At 38.0% G+C, this 16000-nt stretch overlaps 1 protein-coding gene across 1 annotated transcript; it reads left to right on the forward strand.

Annotated features, from left to right (window-relative positions):
* Positions 1 to 758: 758 nt before the first annotated feature.
* Positions 759 to 14283, forward strand: htr2ab (5-hydroxytryptamine (serotonin) receptor 2A, genome duplicate b). Its single transcript, XM_026933528.3, has 4 exons — positions 759 to 918; positions 2422 to 2977; positions 11634 to 11834; positions 12832 to 14283. The coding sequence occupies exons 2-4, from the start codon at positions 2611 to 2613 to the stop codon at positions 13635 to 13637; spliced, it is 1374 nt and encodes a 457-aa protein (XP_026789329.2). The 5' UTR covers positions 759 to 918; positions 2422 to 2610; the 3' UTR covers positions 13638 to 14283.
* Positions 14284 to 16000: the final 1717 nt, after the last annotated feature.

The following is a 16000-nucleotide window of genomic DNA, read 5'->3' on the forward strand; positions in this document are numbered from 1 at the left end:
ATGCCATTACGAAATATAATACACATTTATGCAACCAGGTTATTGTAGGTTTTATTATATTTTTCTTTCTTCTTCCTAAAACATTACTATTTATTTTTCACTTCAATACATCACAGAAAAACCTGCGATTTTAACAGGGATGTGTAGACCTTTTCATATCCACTGTAATTTAATCATTTCTACTGTTTCTACTGTAAATGGTCTGTAAATGGTGAGGTGAGATATTTTAAATAAACGCAGTATGGTGTTGCAGCTTCTTTCCATCTTGTTCCTCTGCATCTCACATCAAGTGGTTCTCCAAGACTGGTTGTTGTTTCCTCAGAAATAGTTCAAATGAATTACATGTGTAGTCTGTGATATATTGAGCGTTCCTCAAATGATCAAGTCACCCATGTGGATTTGATGGCAAGGCTTCAGAGGAAGAGATGACAACTCTGAGGGGGCTGAAGGAGTGAAAAATTAGCTTCAGTAATTCCATAAATACAGGCCGAGGAGAGAAATGTGGGGGTATGTGTTTGTGCGCACGTGTTTGGATGTTTTTGTCTCGCCTGAAGGAACGGAGAGAGAAGAGGTTTTCTGGAGAGAGCTCAAACGAGCTGCCTTCAGTTACGGATTGTAGAGCCTGAGAGGATTGAGGAGAATGAGAGAGAGAGAGAGAGAGAGAGGGAGAGAGAGGGAGAGAGCGGGGGGTAGTGAGTGAGTGACTGTAAGGGAGGGAGGGAGGGTGAAAAGGGACAGAGAGATGGAATAGAGGCAGTGAGAACGAGGTGTGGAGCGTCTGAGCGACGGGGAATGGATTTTGCAATGAGTTTATCTCACTTGGATGCTGACCGCTCTGGAGCACTGAGGTTATTGCTGGATGAAAAAAGAGCAGAAAGGATTATATTGCTCAGGAAATGCTTCTGAAGTCAATAGAAGGTAAACTTGAATGTTTGTTTGAAATTTATTAGATGTTTAAGGTTATAAACTTTCAAGGAAGTCCTAAATATGTAGTAATTGGCAAACACATACATGACTGTATATATACACAATATTATTAAATGGACGGCTAAAGTATAATATCTATCAAGACCTCAGGAATGAAACTATTAGGGTTTATTAATGGATTTTATTATACATGAGGTCTTACTGATGGCATAATAAGAATTATATTGCACACATACACACACACACACACATATGCACATACATATGCACACACTTAAAGGCAGATACGCAGCTGCAGGATTATATATATATATATATATATATATATATATATATATATATTTATGTGTTTGAAATCTGCAATGCTCTACCGGCTTCATGCTATGATTCCTCCGAATATAAAACATGCTAAATGAAAAAGTTGTAACCCTTTCATAACCAAAAAACTTACTGTTCTATTGTCTGTCTTTTTGTACTTATCTACTTTAGTTTCTCCTCCAAATACATTTTGAAAAGAAAGGATGATAGAGGATGATAAAAAAAAAGCCACCTTGTTCACATACATTACATCTGCGATTGTATTTGACATCACTGCTGATGATGTGTTACGGATGTGTTGAGTGAAGAAAATATCAGGCCATATAGATGGAGATGAAATCTAGGGGGCGTGCCAGTCTTTGTAATCACCTGTCACCAGTCATTGATTTGGCTTCTCATGTCTTGCTTCTTTATATTATTTTTATGAGAAATTGTTTCAAAATAATCAATTTATAATTCAAAATATCAAAATAATCCACTTTTCCACCGTTTTCTTGCCAATTTGGTCACCTGCCAATTCCCACCTGCCAGTCTGCTGACTGGGGAGGGTGAAGGCTAACTTATACTTCCTCCGAGAACAGACTTGGACAAAAGCTCTGTCTACCTTCTTCCACATACATGAGCACACTGATGCCCATGATTGGCTAGTGTTGCTATGATTGACAGGGGAGACATAATATGCCGTTACACCCACTCACCCAGAGATCACGGCCAATTTCCTTCATTGGCTCCCGGCCACAGATGGCTGTATAAATGTCAGAATTCGAACTTGCTCTCTGCTCTCTGTTGCACCACACGGGAGTCAAATCCACATTTTTTAACAGCAAATAAACAAATAATATGTTGCCAAAAATCAAACCTTATATTGATGTCTTCATATTTTTGAAAGATAGGAGAGATTAGTCCTGCTAGCACATTAACAGCAGCCATCCCTGCATATAAATATATTGATGTGTGTGCGTTTGTGTGTGCTTAATGTCCAGTATTAACCTCTTAAACTCACAGAAGCCATCAACAAATCTAGACTTCACCCTCGTAACTCATACATTTCCTATTAGTGTCAATTCAGTCACTGAACAATATGATTTAAGATAGATAAGCACATAATTAGCAAAGACTTTAGGGGGTAAAGTAAGCACATGTTAATCACATTTGGGTTTCTCAATTTTTTTTCAGTCATTTATCCATCATCACACCTGGCTGCCGTCAGAACCTGCCTCAGTATACATCCATTCTGTGTGTATCTTTGAAGAACATCTGGTGGAAACTCTGCAGTAAGACTTTAACAGCTCCTTAATGACACTCTCTACATATCTGGATTTAATCTGCCATCTACACTGACTGTCCTCTCACCACGTCACAACCATGTCCGACGAGGAACAAAGAGCGAACAGGAGCACAAATGAGTTCCGACCAGGAGCAGACCTCTGGCTCACGGGGCTTCTGGGTAATGTCTCACCCAGTGATTCTGCAAACTCAAGCAATGTTGATGAGGGCGTAAACGTGCTGATGGAGTCACGTGCCCTCGGGACTGTGCAGAAGAACTGGCTGGCTCTGTTGATCCTGCTAGCCATTGTCGTCACAGTGACGGGCAACATCCTGGTCATCATGGCCGTGAGTCTGGAAAGAAAGCTGCAGAATGCCACAAACTACTTCCTGATGTCGCTGGCTATAACGGACATGCTGCTCGGCCTGCTGGTCATGCCCATCGCCATGGTGACCATACTTTACAGTGAGTCAAGGAAATTTAGTTGAAGGTGTTTACATTTATTAGAGAAAAATGTGAATATTATGTGTGAGACAGAGTGGGAGAACACAAACACTCACAAAAACATTAACAGGTATTATGACAAGACGTGTTCTCTGTCATAAAGAGTGCTTTTGTCAATCTTGATGCCAAGCTGACAATCCCTGAGTCATGTGACAGATTTTGGTTGACATGTGTGTGTTATGACTTACATTAGAATGTTTTTACAGCTTCTGCTATGTCAAAGTCATATAATGGTGATGTGATGAAGCTTGCCAAGTGAGTCCAAAAGTCATCTCTCTTAAACTCACAGATACACACAAAGAAACTCTAATTCCGGGTCAGACAAATGACATTATAATAACAATCTTATTATGAATCACTTCTGAATTCTCAATTCTGATATGTCAGAAGGTGCTGATTAATGTTGATTAATTGATTAATTATCGTTTCTATTGTAAAAACTCATTCACATGGACTTGTATGGTGGACACTCCACATAGTCTAAGATGACTAAATGGGTAAAAAAAAAAGTAATTTAACAACAACAAAAACACAAGCATATCATTGTTGAAATGGTGACGTTTTCTATGAGGAGATTATATAAGATATGTGGAAGGAGTCTCCAGTGTCAGTGAGTTGAAACAGATAATACGTTTTCTGTCAGTGGAAAGTCTTCAGGGTGGAGGAGTTTCCAGTTTCTCGGTAACATGACAACCTGCATTAATTTTCTTATAGTAGCTGTTTATAGCTACTATACGTAAGTGAGAACAGTAACTAGTCTTGCAGATGTTATTTACACTATAAAATTAACATTAAACTATAAATGGATCAAAAGTATTAGGTGTCAATAATCAACTTTGGAGTGGTAACAGTAACATTGCTTCATCTCACACACACACACACACACACACACACACACACATTGACTATTTTACTATTATAGCACACCCCAAGTGTTTTATTCTTTACTTAATATTCTTGTTTTCCTCAGAACCAAATTTAGAAATATGTTGACTGTCTGCAGATGTCTTGCCAAAAGGTCAGAGAAAAAATGAAAGAAAGAAAAAAAGAAAGAAAGAAGAAAGCAGAAGAGACATGTTTATTCAAAGAGAAATCAACAGTTTAGGGAGAAAAAGAAAGATGTTTTACCACAGACCGCCCAAGAACACTTCAACATATTTGTATTAGTGTGAGTGTGAACTGGCAGAGTTGGGTTGATTAGAAACACAATCCAGCTGTGCATAAAACTTCTCAGCTCTTTTCTGCATTCTGGACAGATGACATTTAACATTTGAAGCAAAATGAATAAGGATGTGATGAGCGTGTGTGTTGATTTGGCTTTGCTTTGATATTGGAGTAATTAAAATGCACTGATGCTGCTCTGATGATACTCTGTGATCAAAAAAATATTGACCCTCCTGCTTTGACCCTCCTGCTTTTTCTGAATAATTTGGCTCATGTATACAAAAATAATATTACTCAGAATTGTGTTCCTGGTGTTGATTTGCCTTAATGCCATGATAAATAATGCATTCACTGCTAGTAGGAATTTGCCTGCTGTTGAAGATTAAGGCAAGATAAGTTAAACACGAACACCTGGATCACAATGTACGCACGCAGTCACATGTGAAAAGTGCAACAAAGCAAAATAAAATTGTTTAGACTGACATGATCATCACTGTTATCCTTCCTGATCTCTTATCTGTTCCAGAACGATGTCCATACGGCGTGCTTGTAAACCAGAAGCGAGCTGTCACAATAACAATGATGTAATGCTAATAGATAGCAGCGTCCATGTAATTGAATTCATATTTGAAGTCTGCTGTCCGAGCAACGAAAACCCATGTCAAGTTATTGTTCTGTACTATGGAAGCACTGCATCTCGTTATAACGAGAAGAGCATTAAAATAAGAAAACATCACCTTATAATGAGAAATACATTACGTTATAATGAGAAAAGCATCACGTTAATGAGTAAAACATCACGTTATAACAAGAAAAACATCACATTATAACAAGAAAAACATCAAGTTATAACGAGAAAAAGATCACGCTATAATGACAAAAACATTACGTTATAACGAGAAAAACATCACATTATAATGAGAAAAACATTATAACAAGAAAAACATCACATTATAACAAGAAAAACATCACGTTATAACAAGAATAACATTACAATATAATGACAAAAACACCACGTTATAACGACAAAAACATCATATTTTAAAGAGGAAAACATTACATTATAACAAGAATAACATTACTTTATAACTAGAAAAACATCATGTTATAACGAGAAACACATTACGTTATAACGAAAAAACATCACGTTATAAAGAGAAAAACAACACTTTATAACAAGAAAAGCAACTTTTTCTAATGAGAAAAACATCACATTATAATGAGAAAAACGTTATAACAAGAAAAACATCACGTTATAATAAGAAAAATATCAGGCAATTCTGTAATTTCTGTCATCCGTGCCATGTCATTTTCTTGTAATAACATGATGCTTTTCTCTTTATAAGACAATGTTTTTCTCATAATAACAAGATGTTTTTCTTGTTATAATGTGATTTATTTTTTCATTATAACATGATGTTTTTCTTAACATTTATGGAAGGAGTCTCCAGTGTCAGCTGTTTGCTGTCAGTCAGAAAGTTTTCTGCCATGGGAGTTTTTTCTTTCTGCTTTCTAAGTAATATAACAAGATGTCTTTTTTTATCTTATTAACATCAAGAGAGAAAAAAGAGAGGCTGGTGAGAGAATGACTGTTTCTAGCTGCAATAATGTAAGTGATAGTACAGGTTGTTATGTTTAGTTCTATTGCAACATTGAAATGTTGCCAATGAAATATTTTCAATTCAACATGTAAATCTTCACTACGAAGACTAATTTTTCAGTGACATTTTTATCCTTCATGTTGTTTTTCTTCCCTGCAACCTGACTTGCAACCTGATTTGTTGGGAAGTAAAAACAAAAGTGCTCGACGTCACTTACTGGTTTTTTTAAAGTTTTTTTTTAAAGTTATTTTTTCATCTTTGGAAGCTCCACTGTAACCAAAAAATGATTTTCCCACAAGATTACATATAAAACTTGTGCTAGCAAGAAAATATCTGTATCTTTTTTCTGACAGAACCCTTATCTGTACTACATTTATTGTGGCTCAGCGTGTATTTCCCACATGATTTCCCCACATGGCTCACTTGTTAGAGAATTCGAATAGCTCCGGTGTACAGCATCAGGGCTGGTAATGTTATTTTGAGCATTGACAGCCATGACCTGGCTTTCCTTCTCTCCAGCCGCCATTCCATCGTGCAGCAGCTGCAAGTCAGAGACGGTGAGAGACAGATTTATTATCACACTTCCTAACTCGAGCTTCAATTTCATGCCTGTCCTGAGCTCTAATTCACACGCTGTGTCGAAGGTCATGTATTTCTTCTTTAAATAGTGGGTGCCAAAATAGTGCCCAGGAAAAGGTTAGCAAGTCTAAAAACACAGTGTCCATCAAATAACAGAGAAAAGCACTGATCTGACATGTATATTCACACCAGCAGTTCTAGTGGCACAAATCTGGGCTGTACATCAGAATTGAGAAGATGGCAGATGGAGGAACATCCTGTTGTAAATAAAGCATCAAACACTGCTGACGTGTTTGTAAACTGGATTTTGTTTCTGTCTGAGATTTTATGGGAAATGAAAAGATCCTGCTAAGTCTTTTGATGTGGAAGGCAGTAAATAATAACTTTTTGATAGCCTTGTGGGTGCTCTTAGAAGTCATACAGGTGATTAGCAATGCTGCTGCTCTATGACCAAAGACTTTTGATTAGAAATTAATGTATTGTGTGTTGTACTTGTTTTAAAAATCAGGGAAAATGGTGGAAATGCTTGGGAGCATATCTATATTTACATAGCCTGGAGAAAAAAACTAATTAGTTTTGAAAATTGTTGGAAAAAAAACAATCCACATTTAAATAGCCTGGGGGGAAAAAGTTCTCAGATTTCTTGGAAGAATCTCAGATTTCTCTGGAGATACCCTAAAATCCTTCCCATGGAAAAAGAAAAGGCATAAAATGAATCTTTAAGCTTAAAATGATCTCTCTAGGTTTTTTTTAACCTCAGGAACATGTGTAACTTTTACCTCAGGAACATGTGTAACTTTTACCTTAGGAAAATATGTAACTTTTACCTCAAGAATGTAACTTTTACCTCAGGAAAGTAACATGTAAACATGTAATTTTTACCTCAGGAAAAAATGTAATTTTTATCTCAGTAACATGGTTAACTTTTAGCTCAGGGACATGTAATTTTTACTTCAGGAAAATATGTAACTTTTACCACAGGAACATGTGTAACTTTTACCTCAGGAATGTAACTTTTACCTCAGGAACATGTGTTACTTTTACCTCAGGAATGTAACTTTTACCTCAGGAACATGTGTAACTTTTACCTCAGGAATGTAACTTTTACCGCAGGAACATGTGTAACTTTTACCTCAGGAATGTAACTTTTACCTCAGGAAAATATGCAACTTTTACCTCAGGAATATGTTTAAATTTTACCCCAGGAACATGTTTAACTTTTACCTCAGGCACATGTAACTTTTACATATGTATGTAATGTTTACCTCAGGAATATGTGTAACTTTTTCCCCTCGAGAACATGTGTAACGTTTACCTCAGAAACATGTTTAACTTTTACCTCAGAAACATGTTTAACTTTTACCTCAGGAACATGTTTAACTTTTACCTCAGGAACATGTTTAACTTTTACCTCAGGAACATGTAATTTTTACCTCATGAATATGTGCAGCTTCACGAACTAAGGCTAGGTAGCCTATTAACATAGCTTCTCACCGAAAACTTCATGATTACAAATTTTTTAATCTGCTTAAGTGGAACGTCTGAGGTACAAGATACAAGTCCCTTTGTAAGTTGTTACTGTCGAAATCATATTAGAACAAGTGCTTTAATATAAACCTGTGATTTGAAACTAGTGTCAAAGCTACTGTTATAGACAATTAATTAACACCTACTTACCAATCAGAATCGAGAATTCAACAGCACTGTGGTATACAATGGATAAAAAAAGCCTACACACCCCTGTTAAAATGTTAGGTTTTTGTGATGTATAAAAAAAATAAACTAAGTTAAACCATGTCAGAATCTTTTTCACCTTTATTGTGAAATTGCAACATATAAAAATCAAGTGACAAACGCCCAGAAAGTGTTCAGAATCAACCAATCAAATGCATGTTAAATGTAAATGTTAATTAGTATACGTCTGCCATCAATTAAAGACACTGATTAACGCCAAATAAAATACAGTTGTTCATATAGGATTTTCCTGACATCTTCTTGGTAACATCCAACTGGAAAATCTCTCACTGTTGAAAAATATCAGGTGAGGGTTGCAAAAAATTTCCAAGGCATTGCATATACCATGGAACACTGTAAAGACAACAATCAACAAGTGAAGGAAATATGGCACAAGAGTGACATTACTAAGAACAGGATGTCCCTCTAAAAAAAGCCATCCAATCTCCTAAAACCATGTGGAATAATGTGTTATGGTCTGATGAGGCCGAAGTTGAACCTTTTGGCCATAATACCAAAAAATATGTTTGGCACCAAAAAAACACAGCACATCACCAAAGGAACACCATCCCCACAGGGAAGCATGGAGACGGCAGCATCATGCTTTGGGGCTGCTTTTCTTCAGCTGGAACTGGGGCTTTAATCAGGGTGGAGGGAATAATAAATAGCTCCAAATACCAGTCAATGTTGGCATAGAACCTTAAGTCTTCTGCTATAACACTTAAGACGAAGAGGAATTTCACTTTTCAGCATGACAGCGACCCGAAGCAGTCCTCCAAATCAACAAAGGAATGGCTTCACCAAAACAAGATCAAGGTTTTGGAATGGACTAGCCAGAGTCCAGAACTAAATCCAATCGAAAATCTGTGGGGTGACCTGAAGAGGGCTGTTACCCAGCCAATCTGACAGAGTTAGAATGCTTTTGCAAGGAAGAATGGCAAGATATTGCTAAGTCAAGATGTGCCAACCTGATTGAATCCGACCCAAAAGGATTGAATGCTTTGATAAAATCTAAAATGCTTTAACTAAGTATTAGTTTAGGGGTGTGCACACTTATGAACCCAGGCTATTGTACAATTTCTTTCTCTATAAATGATTCTTATTGTTTTTCACTTTTAATTTCACAATAAATGTAGTAAAGGTTTTGACATGATTTATCTTGGTTTAATTTTTTTTACATCACAAAAACCTGCCATTTTAACAGGGCTGTGTATACTTTTTATATCCATCGTAAATTAAGATCATAGATGATCCCAAAGGTTAAACGAGTGTTTTAGTAACACTGAACATCTTTCACTGCTTATTGGTTGGTTTTTCATTTTGTCTCTTTTAAATACTGTTGACTTGCCCTGATGATTTAGACATGCGTAACACAACTGTCATTGTCAGATGAGAATAATTTCTGGTTAAGTTGTGCTCCTGAAGTTGACCTTCATGTTCACTTGACCCCTTGACCCCCCAAGGGGCTCTTAAAATGGAGTCAGGGATTCTGCTAACGGCTTTTAAAATGGAGTCTGGCATTCTGCTAAAGGGAAAAATCAGTGAGGTCATATTAAAAACAGTGCTGAAACGGGACACTGAAATTACATCAACAACAACAACATTAACTCAAATTAGGGGCCAAGAGGGTAGTTTTATAGAAGAGATGTTTTTTAACCGTAGCGATGGCATTCCTTTGCACCCTTGTTGTTCTCAGACTAATTCCGTGCTCTTCTGATAAGCATTGGATGCTTTTTTTGTGAATCTTTCCACTATGTAATGTCTCTCCAGAGTGTGACTGAAGAACTGTAATGAGCTCCGGGGCTGTGCTCTAAATTTGCCCCTCGCTCCAGCGCATTCACACCCAAAATCCCTCAGCACATAATCTCCAGAGTTCCTTCATCCTTCCCAGACGATTCCCCTTTTTCTTTCTGTTCAGCACAATTGTGCACTAATAGTCATTAAGCTTTACAATTGCAAGCAGAATGAACCTCGTCTCAGATGGATTCGCATCTAGAGTTAGCTCAGGGGACTACACTTATCTCCAAAGAACATAAATCTCTTTGATACGATGTGCTGTCACAAAAAACAATATGATCATTTTAGATTATTAGTGCCTGCTTCCAGAATGTGTTTTGGTAATTTATAGACCATGATTTGCGTTCTACGTTACATGAACTGCTAATAACTGGATACATCTCAGTCTTTTCTGAAATCAAACTGTTAATCAGACTCATTTTCATATGTTTTAAAAAGTGTTTTTGTAATGTTTTGGAAACCCTCATGGCAATTACATAAGAAGGTTGGTTATTCATATGTAAAGCAGATAAACATGTTCCTTTAATTCTAATGCTGAATTTCTAGGGATGTGTCATTTGTAAATGAGTTGGCTTTTTGAATTGACTCTTTTAAGGGGAACACTTTTTACATTTTCTATGTTGTGTAGATGCCGATGCTCTTCCCAATTAATTTAATCAAAATACTTCCATGGAAACCTTTGTTCAGCATTTGAGCTGTATCTTAGTGTCAATGCTGAGCTGTGTGTTTGCCTCAGCTGTTTGTATGAGAGCTACTTGTTAAAGATGCAATCAGTTATAAGGATAAATAGAAATAAATCTTTACTGAAAGAAGCACGGATACAGCAGGCACAATGCAAGGATGCCTACACAGTGTCTTGCTGACTTTAAAATTTTAAAACTTTTTTTTTTTTTAATAAAATGCAATGTAAAGAAAGTAGAGTAATATTTCATGAAACAATCTCCCACAAAGAAAAACAATCACTGGTCAAAATATTGCAAACTTTTTTCCACTGAAAAATGGAAATGAGCCTTTTGGGAGTCAACTCTTATTGAGTCAACTCTTATTGAGCTAAATTACCTGACTCACTGAAAAGAGACAGAATTCCCATCACTATAAATTTTCCATTTCACAAACTCGATGGCTATGGTTCTCCTAGCTTAACTAAATTTCTATTTTATATTTATTTCTAAAGACAAGATGCTTAAATTTCCTGTTCCGTCCCCTCAAAATATTCTATTTAATCAAAATATTTGAAGTAGAGCTTTGCCACCTCACAGCTCTAGGTTCAATCCTAAACCTGGATTATTGTCTGTGAAATGTCCATATGTGTGTTCTTCAGGTTCTCTTGATTCCTCTCACACCTCTAAAACCTGCCAATAGGTGGACTGGCTATGCTAGTTGTGAATGAGTATGTGAATGTGTGTGCATGGTGTCCTACGATGGCCTGACATCCCATCCACAGTGTATTCCCACCTCGCACTTTCACCAGCTGAGTTGAGAGTGATCATTGGGATTAATAGTAATGTTCCCTCAGATGTGCACTTAGATGTGGTTCAGATGTGTATTAGCTATTACTCACTCCTAAATTAGCTGATGAAAAGCACCTCTATACATGATGACTTGACTCAGAATTACACCACCCTCTGCTGGACAAATCATTTTGAGTCACCTTACAATACTAAACCTATTAGCGAATCTGCCCTTATTACCTCTTCCTTTGCTCTCCAGGCCTGTTGTCTTTCAGTGTTTCTCGTTTGCAGATTACACCTGGCCCTTCCCGTCTGCTCTGTGTCCTATCTGGATCTACCTGGATGTGCTGTTCTCCACAGCCTCCATCATGCACCTGTGTGCCATCTCTCTGGACCGCTACATCGCCATCCGCAATCCCATCCAACACAGCCGCACTAACTCCCGAGCCCGAGCCCGAGTCAAGATCACAGCTGCATGGACCATCTCTGTGGGTAAGAGCTTATATCATATAGTATATGAGTAAAGAAGAAGATCTTATAACACAAGCACATATACCTTGCCATACTTCTATTCGGAATTTCAACTGATCTGCAGGACAACATACATTCATACATGTGTTTTACTCCTTCGGGGGAATTCCATGACATTCCCTGCCATTTAAATCTTTATATCTCTCTGGGTCTGATTCACACCTATGATGTCATGAAACTCACGTGACCATTGGTGGCCTAAAGATGTGAAACTGCCAGGGTAAATTTGTCAAGATATATCATGTATCTCATAATTGGGTTTGTAGCTGTTTTTCCAAGCTCCAGACGCTTTTTTATAACTAAAGCTAACCTCCAGGCCCTGTGTCCAAAATCTTCCAGGCCTCCATCACTGATGTAATGTCGATGGCTTTGGGGCTGCTCCCACTGCTTAATCAGTTGCTCTGGATAAAAGCATCAGCCAAATGAATTAATACAAGTATACCATGATGCTTTCTGGGATGTTTGAGTCATTTCCAGCAAATTGGTGGAAATCTGATTTTCCTGAAGAATTATGAGACTGATTTTCAACAGTTTTTGCTCTCATTTGCATCAGCGTTAGATCAAACTCAGAATCTTTAATTAATGCACTGTAGATGTTAGTGAGAATATTTTGGGTAGTCAGCAGGGTTGCCAGGTTTGTGGTTTTCCTGTGGAATTAAGGCGCTTTGGACTTTTTTGTCCTCAGGTTGAGGGTTGATTGTTTTGAATGTATCATATATATCATATCGTATGAATGTTCTGCATTTTGGTGGATTTTTTTTTATGCAAACAGAAAAAATATCTGGTAGTGTTTGTCTTTTCAGCAAGCCAGAAAACCTGTTGTGTGTAGAATTGATGATTTCTTTATCTTCCTTTAACTTTCCAGACAACCCAATAGTATTTTACCAGATATATTGTAACTAAAGCTTGTACACGAAACCATACTTTTTGTATTCATCTTAATCTCTATCTTTCTTAGGAATCTCCATGCCTGTCCCAGTTCTTGGCCTCCATGACCGCTCTAAAGTCTTCAAAGATGGCAGCTGTCAGCTGACAGACGACAGCTTTGTCCTGATTGGCTCCTTTGTGGCATTCTTCATCCCCCTTGTCATCATGGTGGTGACGTACTTCCTGACGATCAGCGCCCTGCAGAGCCAGGCCACACTGTGTCTGGACCAGCTCATAGCACGTCCCAAGTGGCTGTCCATGCTGGATCTTCTCCCTCGAGGCTCTCTGTCCTCTGAGCGCTTATTCTCTCGGACCTCGCTCTGCCCTGACACTATTGTCCCTTCTGCCAGGCCGTTCATCCGCCGCACTGCACAGTCTATCAGCAATGAGCAGAAGGCCTCCAAAGTTCTTGGTGTGGTCTTCTTCCTGTTTGTGGTCATGTGGTGTCCGTTCTTCATTACAAACGTCATGGCGGTGGCGTGTGCCTCTTCAGCGTGTGACCCAGCGCTCATGACTGGTCTGCTTAACGTATTCGTCTGGGTGGGATACCTGTCTTCTGCGGTCAACCCGCTTGTCTACACACTCTTTAACAAGACGTACCGCGCAGCGTTTGCCCGCTACATGCGCTGCCAATACCGTGAGGCGAGCAGGCCTCTCCAGGTCATCCTGGTCAACACAATCCCTCCTTTGGCTTTCCATTCCTCCAAACTTCCACTTCAGGAAGATGATTCTTTAAGACATTCGAAAGAGGACAGTGGATTTGGGACATCCTCCTACATGAACCAGGTAGAATCTCTGAACAAGCATGGAAGAGATGAGATGGTGAGTCACGTCTGAAATCAAAATGGTTGCGTTTCTTTTATGGACCTAAGGATTGCTCAGGCTCCAGGCTTCAGGAAAATAGTGCTACAGATTCTCAAGGACTAATACAGAGAATATGCCATCTATATATCACACTTTTTAGTAAATGCAATTTTACAGTGGTGTTGTTATTGTTTAAAGACGGTCCCAGAGGTGGGCTGCTCGCTGCAGTGATTCTTTGCCTTTTAATGAAAAGTGTCTGGCTGGGAAACACATTCTGGGAAAATATGAGACTTTGCCACCTTATTATTTATTTAAACCTGTGCACTGAAATTGTCTTTTGCTCTTTTGTGCATTGAAAATTTGATAGCTAGCTTTCTGAGATCCAGCCAACTGACCCTCTTTTGCATAATCTGATTTCTCAAGGGTTCATATTGATTTTTTTTTTTTTTCCAGGATGAACAGAAAGCTGATTAGAATAGTATTTGTGTTAAATGTGCTTTTACAATTATGGGTTCACAATCCCAAGGGAAATTTAGCATTGAATGATTTAAAGGATTTTACGGATTGTATTTTCGCTACACTGGGAAACAACACTTAATGGATTATGAACTCTGTGTCATAATAAATACCTATGTATAAATTTGAAATGTATGTGGGTAAATAAATAGAATAAACTGGACAGGAGCACTTTATAGTGTCTGGGGAAAGCAAATAATAAGTAATAAAACGCTTGGGATGTGCTGCTATAGGAAAACAATCGGCGACAGAGTGGCGTGAAGAAGCAGAGTTACTGTTACACCACAAAGTTTCTTAATTTCCAATAACAGCATGCTCTGGAATGTTTTATTTATGAGTTGTTACTATAGAATGATAATACTCTCTGGGTGGGAGGGGCATACTCTCTGCCCTGGCAATCACAGTGACACTAGCGAATCATGGCCGTTCCCAAAACAAGGTTTTAAAATGAACCCAAATGCAAGAAACCCACTCTAAATTACATCTAGTTGCCAGTTCATTAGTCACTACCTATTAAATTGACAACTCTGCTTTCGTGGGAAAAAATATAGACTGAGTTGCCCCGACAGTGCAGTACATATACTGAAACAGGATGTGGTGGTAGTTGTGCCATAGATTTATCTTTTCATCTCATTGACAGTTCAGAAATATAGAAACTGCAGGCAGGGGTATTATAAAATATCTGGTTGGGGTATTATAGTTGTTTGGAATCTAGCTCAATTCGGTTGGGTTAAAGTCTATAAAAGGTCCAGCTGGAGTCTGTCCTAATCAGACCTCGTGCTGCTGAGGAGAATTAAAACATCTGATATGTATGGCTCTACTTGGTTCGCGCAGTGGGTAAGTTGGCTGTGCTTTATATACACACACTCACCGGGCCACTTTATTCATTCATGGAACTATCCAGTCAACCAGTCATACAGGTCAAGAGCTTCAGTTTGTGTTCACTTCAAATATCAGAATGGGGAAAAATATGATCTCAGTGACGGGCTGGTTTGAGTATTTCAGAAATTCTCCTGGGATTTTCAAACACAACAGTCTCTAGGGTCTACACAGAAAGGTGTGAAAACAAACAAACAAAAAAAAAAACATTACAGTAAGTGGCAGTTTTGTAGGCGGAAATGGCCTGTTGATGAGAGAGGTCAGAGGAGAATGGCCAGACTGGTTCAGGCTGACAGGAAGTGCTATGGTAACTCAAATAACCACTCTTTATAACCACGTTGAGCAGAAAAGCATCTCAGAATGCACAACACATTGAGGCTACAACAGCAGAAGACCACATCGAGTTCCATATATTATATCACTGCACCTTCACATTTTAGTCATTATTTTAAGCCAAATGCTTTGAGAATTGAACTATATCTAAATCTGTTTTGTTATGAAACATTATATAGCAAAAAAACAAAAACACTGTGGAAATGAAACACTGTGGAAATGCTCGGCTAATAAAGTGACATTCAGTGCTCAGATAACTGAAACCTATTCAGAGCTGATTAATCATTGCTTTGCTCTCTGCGTAGCTCGTCACAACAGGAGGGAGTTGTAATGTACAGCTTAAATGACTGTGTTTATTCATTCTAATTAATTCAGGCTTTGAATCTCTGTTTTTAATGGCTACACTTTCCCAATTTTGCTGGCGTTGTTGCAGCAAAATTCATTAATGAAAAAAGGCCCCTTTCAGAATAATGCACATGAGCAATGCCAGTTTTTCTTTAGATGTTTTTTCCTCAATTAAAACATGCTAATGCAGTCCATTACGCTTACGGGATCCATGCACATTACAGTAATAGACTGCACGAGCCAATTTTTAAATAACCACCAAACAGATCATCATGATAGATCATTATGAAGGAGGTTGGATTGTTTATTTATTTTCATTGGCT

The sequence above is a fragment of the Pangasianodon hypophthalmus genome, chromosome 2, assembly GCF_027358585.1.
Source record: "Pangasianodon hypophthalmus isolate fPanHyp1 chromosome 2, fPanHyp1.pri, whole genome shotgun sequence".
Lineage (NCBI taxonomy): Eukaryota > Metazoa > Chordata > Actinopteri > Siluriformes > Pangasiidae > Pangasianodon > Pangasianodon hypophthalmus.

What these genes read in the sequence shown, in the direction of transcription:
- htr2ab (XM_026933528.3), top strand. Translation starts at nt 2,611, where the DNA reads ATGTCCGACGAGGAACAAAGAGCGAACAGGAGCACAAATGAGTTCCGA. An exon ending in CATGGTGACCATACTTTACA is followed by an intron (nt 2,978 to 11,633) that starts GTGAGTCAAGGA and finishes TCTCGTTTGCAG; the next exon opens with ATTACACCTGGCCCTTCCCG. An exon ending in TGCATGGACCATCTCTGTGG is followed by an intron (nt 11,835 to 12,831) that starts GTAAGAGCTTAT and finishes TATCTTTCTTAG; the next exon opens with GAATCTCCATGCCTGTCCCA.